At 36.9% G+C, this 3,648-nt stretch overlaps 1 protein-coding gene across 1 annotated transcript; it reads right to left on the bottom strand.

The window, feature by feature from the left end:
* Nucleotides 1–630: 630 nt before the first annotated feature.
* On the bottom strand, nucleotides 631–2,453 carry NENF (neudesin neurotrophic factor; the record flags this gene model as incomplete). Its single annotated transcript, XM_010284397.1, has 3 exons — nucleotides 631–807; nucleotides 1,413–1,516; nucleotides 2,393–2,453. Coding segments are annotated over 3 exons (342 nt in total), but the record flags the coding sequence as incomplete, so codon positions are not given.
* Nucleotides 2,454–3,648: the final 1,195 nt, after the last annotated feature.

The raw sequence follows: 3,648 nt of genomic DNA, 5'->3' as shown, positions 1-3,648 counted from the left end.
AAAATGTCACAGTAGTTCTCATGGGGAAAAATATTTATTTTTCTTGGTTTATAGCTGTACGTTTTGCATAAATATTCCAGAGTAACTGCATTTTAAAAAATTCAGTGTTTTTATATCCAGTACTCTCAAACCTATCAAATAATAAATCCCACGGTGCCTTTCAAAACGTATCTATTACAGCTGGTTGTACATGTGATACCTACACTCACTTGAAGCACAGGAGAACTGATGCAGATAATGCATTCACTTCTCCAAGGAGTGGGAAACAATTTGGCATTTACAAAAACACCACTCATGTTTCAACTATTAAAAACTTCCTTATCTCTTCTAAGGAATGTAATTTTACATTACATACTTGTAAATAGAGAAATCCAGGCAGAAAGAATTTTCATATTAAATAATTCCCATAGTTCAGAGCAAACAGCCCAAGTGTATGACACTAATACAGATCTGTTTGTTTCATGGAAGGAAGAACACTATGTAAACTATGTGTGTACACACACATGTATTTTCTAAATAGAAAACTGACTGATGATAACTAACTGTTGTAATGAACTCCAGAAAATAGGGAATCAATCTAATATTCTATTGTGCCTCTCCCCAGGCATTCTCTAGGTACAAAAATATTCCTCAAAACTCATCTTTAATGTTGAAATGTGGCTGATCTTCAGGTTTAAAGTCTAGATTGGGGCTGCCATCCTCATTCAGAATTCGTCGAGAAGTATAACCAACAATGGGGTATTTGGCCTTATAAACATTATTGAAGATATCATCCAGGGACTTTAGTTCCTCTTCTGTGAGTCCTGTCTAAAGGAAATACGAAAATGAAAGTCCTGTCTCAAAGAAATAAAAATACAGACACTTACATGCATTTTTCTTTTTTGTTGATTACTATAAACCTTGGTGTCAGCTTTTGGGTTTACTTTGCAAAGCATTATTAACAAATTATTCTTTTCATTCAAATTCAGCCTTGACAAAATTTTAGTATATTCAGGTCAAACAGTTAATCTCCCTCTGTTTCCCCTGCATGAAGTAAATCACACCTCAAACAAGCAACATGCCAGAGGTAAAATCCACCGCCATGTCAGTGACACAGGACATGCTAAATCATTTGACAAAGTGATTTACTCTTTTTGGAAGCATTGTTTTAAACAGCAGGTATTTTCCCTTTTACATGCTTATGTAAGTTGTATTGGTTCCACAGGTTAAAAACTGTGGAAAACCCAAACCTGTTAGCACCGTAGCTTTCATGAGCAGTAAATACATATCCATTTTATGTATTTACAAAATATTAACACATTTTGGTTTAAAATTAATATATTTTAATGAACTTAAATTAATACAAATTAATTATTATAATTCATCATCTTGCAGAAGAATAAAACTTTGCAAAATGAAATTAAACTTCTTACTATGTCATGCGTAAGATCTGCTGGATCCAGAGACATCTTTGCAACTCCTCTTGTTGAGTCTTTTCCAACCAAAGCATTGTACGGGGCTCCTTTTCCATAAAATTCTGTCAGGTTAAAAAAAAGAATCCAGTGATGATCTGACAGCGTACAGGGTATGTTCAGCCTGTATTTTTCACCAGCCTGTCACATTTGTCAGTGAACTGAAAGGAACGACTCAAGTCTAAGACTCTTCTTTCCATGCTGACTTTTGATTTGCTACTTGTTCATAATATATCCCAGTTCTTAAAAAACAGAGGGTGGAGTTGTACAATACAACTGTTGAACTCCTATACTGCAGTCTTAAAAATTACTTCTTTTTTAGGGACCTGTGCTTTACATTCTAGTGAGAGGTTTGTAGACACCAGAATTGGCAAGCCTCACCTAGTTTAGGATTTGAAGATCAGCCAACGCATGTGTCCAGACAAACTACATTAACAAGCTTAGTACAAACAAAGCAGCAAGCCATTAGTTTGCCTATTAGGACATTAAGGTGAGTGACCAGGACCCCCTTGGTCCCTTCAAACATTTTACACCAAGTGTGTTATCTTTCCCAATTTCCATTACAAAAAATAAAAAATCCATAAAATCCCAAGGTAGAATTCATAAAGATTGTTTCAGCTAGCTCACAGTTAAAAGCATTACTGTCTTTTCATCATTAGAACTGTAAATTGATTAAGCAACAGAAGTTCTAATGAAAACATCTGTATTTCTTAGGGAAAAAGCAGTTTCTTAGGAAAAACAAATAGCAAATACAGCAATAAATGGTTTAGGTGGAAGAAAATTTTCAAGGAGAAAAAAATTACTTTTAAAAGCAAAAAAGTATATTATTTTTGTTGCAACTGAACTGCAGGTTTTTAATAGATTGTGGATATTTAAAAACAAGTAACTGACTGAATAATAGCATGAAGACAAAGCAGATAGCAGAGGAGAAGCAAACTCACGTTTTCCAGAAGTGACATCAAATACTACTCCCTTCACTGCCAGGTAAATGGGCTGTCCTTCCTGGAAAGAAAGCCATCAATATCTTCTCAGCACTTAAGTGTAGGTAAAAACAATTACTTTTAGCTATTAAGTCCATAAGCAGTCAGGACATGGAGAATGAAATTCTCTGTTGTATGTTTTTTCTTATGTTTGTGGGTATATACAAGCATACATGTTATGTCTCTTGAAATTCCTGCTTGTGCTTTGAACTGTCCCTGAGATTTTTTTTCAGTGAGGATTTAAGCACATGGAATGAGAGAAGCATTTTAATCTAAAGATCACAATCATAGACGACATGTCCCTCTTGCAAGTCACCTCATGACACTCGTCTGCTTGAAGATGATCAACTGCATCTTTCTGTTCCTAATGCAGATGAATATTGCCCAAGATAAAAAGGCGTATGGCCAACAGCATTCTTTATTTGATTAAGAGAACAACAGATAAATACATAAGCACACACAAATCTGATCTGCTGACATCTGTTTTATTTAATAAGGTGGTGCTTCTGCTTTGTCTTTTACGTGTAAGGTGGATTTTTAGTCAGATGCTGGTTAGTTTCTTGGAAGTATCTAGAGAAGACCCTGCGGTCAGTCATAAAGTTTTTCAACCGAAAACAGATTTGTATCAATGTAAGACTTCATAATTTTTAATATTAAAATCTGCTGAGATTTCTGCATCAAGAAAGCTAGAAACTCTTAAGTTGAAATTGCTTTGCTATTTCTATAATCTTGTAGGGGGAAAAATAATGCATTAAACTAACTACATGGTTTAATGCATTATTGAGAGAAAATTACTTTGGCTACAACTTAGGGCAATCAGAAATTCACTGCCATGAGTACTTTGTCAACCAAACAACGAATAAAATAGGAACATGCCATCTAATTGTCCGTATGCAACTTCCAACGGATCAAAATCGGCAGCTGCCAGCAGGACAAACGACTAGCAGGCTAGCAACACACGAATACCAACAAACTTCTCACCAACACCTATAATGCAAGTTATCCCATGTTGCTGGGAGGGAGGGAATAGCACAGCAGCAGAGCACGAGAAAACCAAATTTTAACGTGGTTTCAGGGCACCGAGCAGCAGGAAGGGTGGCAACGCTGGGGGCTGCGCGGTGCGACGCCGAGACGTCCCACCGGCCCTGGCCTGGACCCCGCGCCCACACCAGTCCCGGTCCGGCCGTACCACGTCTGCCTGCCCGGCCCTACCTGCT

This window comes from Phaethon lepturus, unplaced genomic scaffold, assembly GCF_000687285.1.
Source record: "Phaethon lepturus isolate BGI_N335 unplaced genomic scaffold, ASM68728v1 scaffold58013, whole genome shotgun sequence".
Taxonomy (NCBI): Eukaryota; Metazoa; Chordata; class Aves; order Phaethontiformes; family Phaethontidae; genus Phaethon; species Phaethon lepturus.
This window is presented reverse-complemented; position numbering and strand designations above follow the sequence as displayed.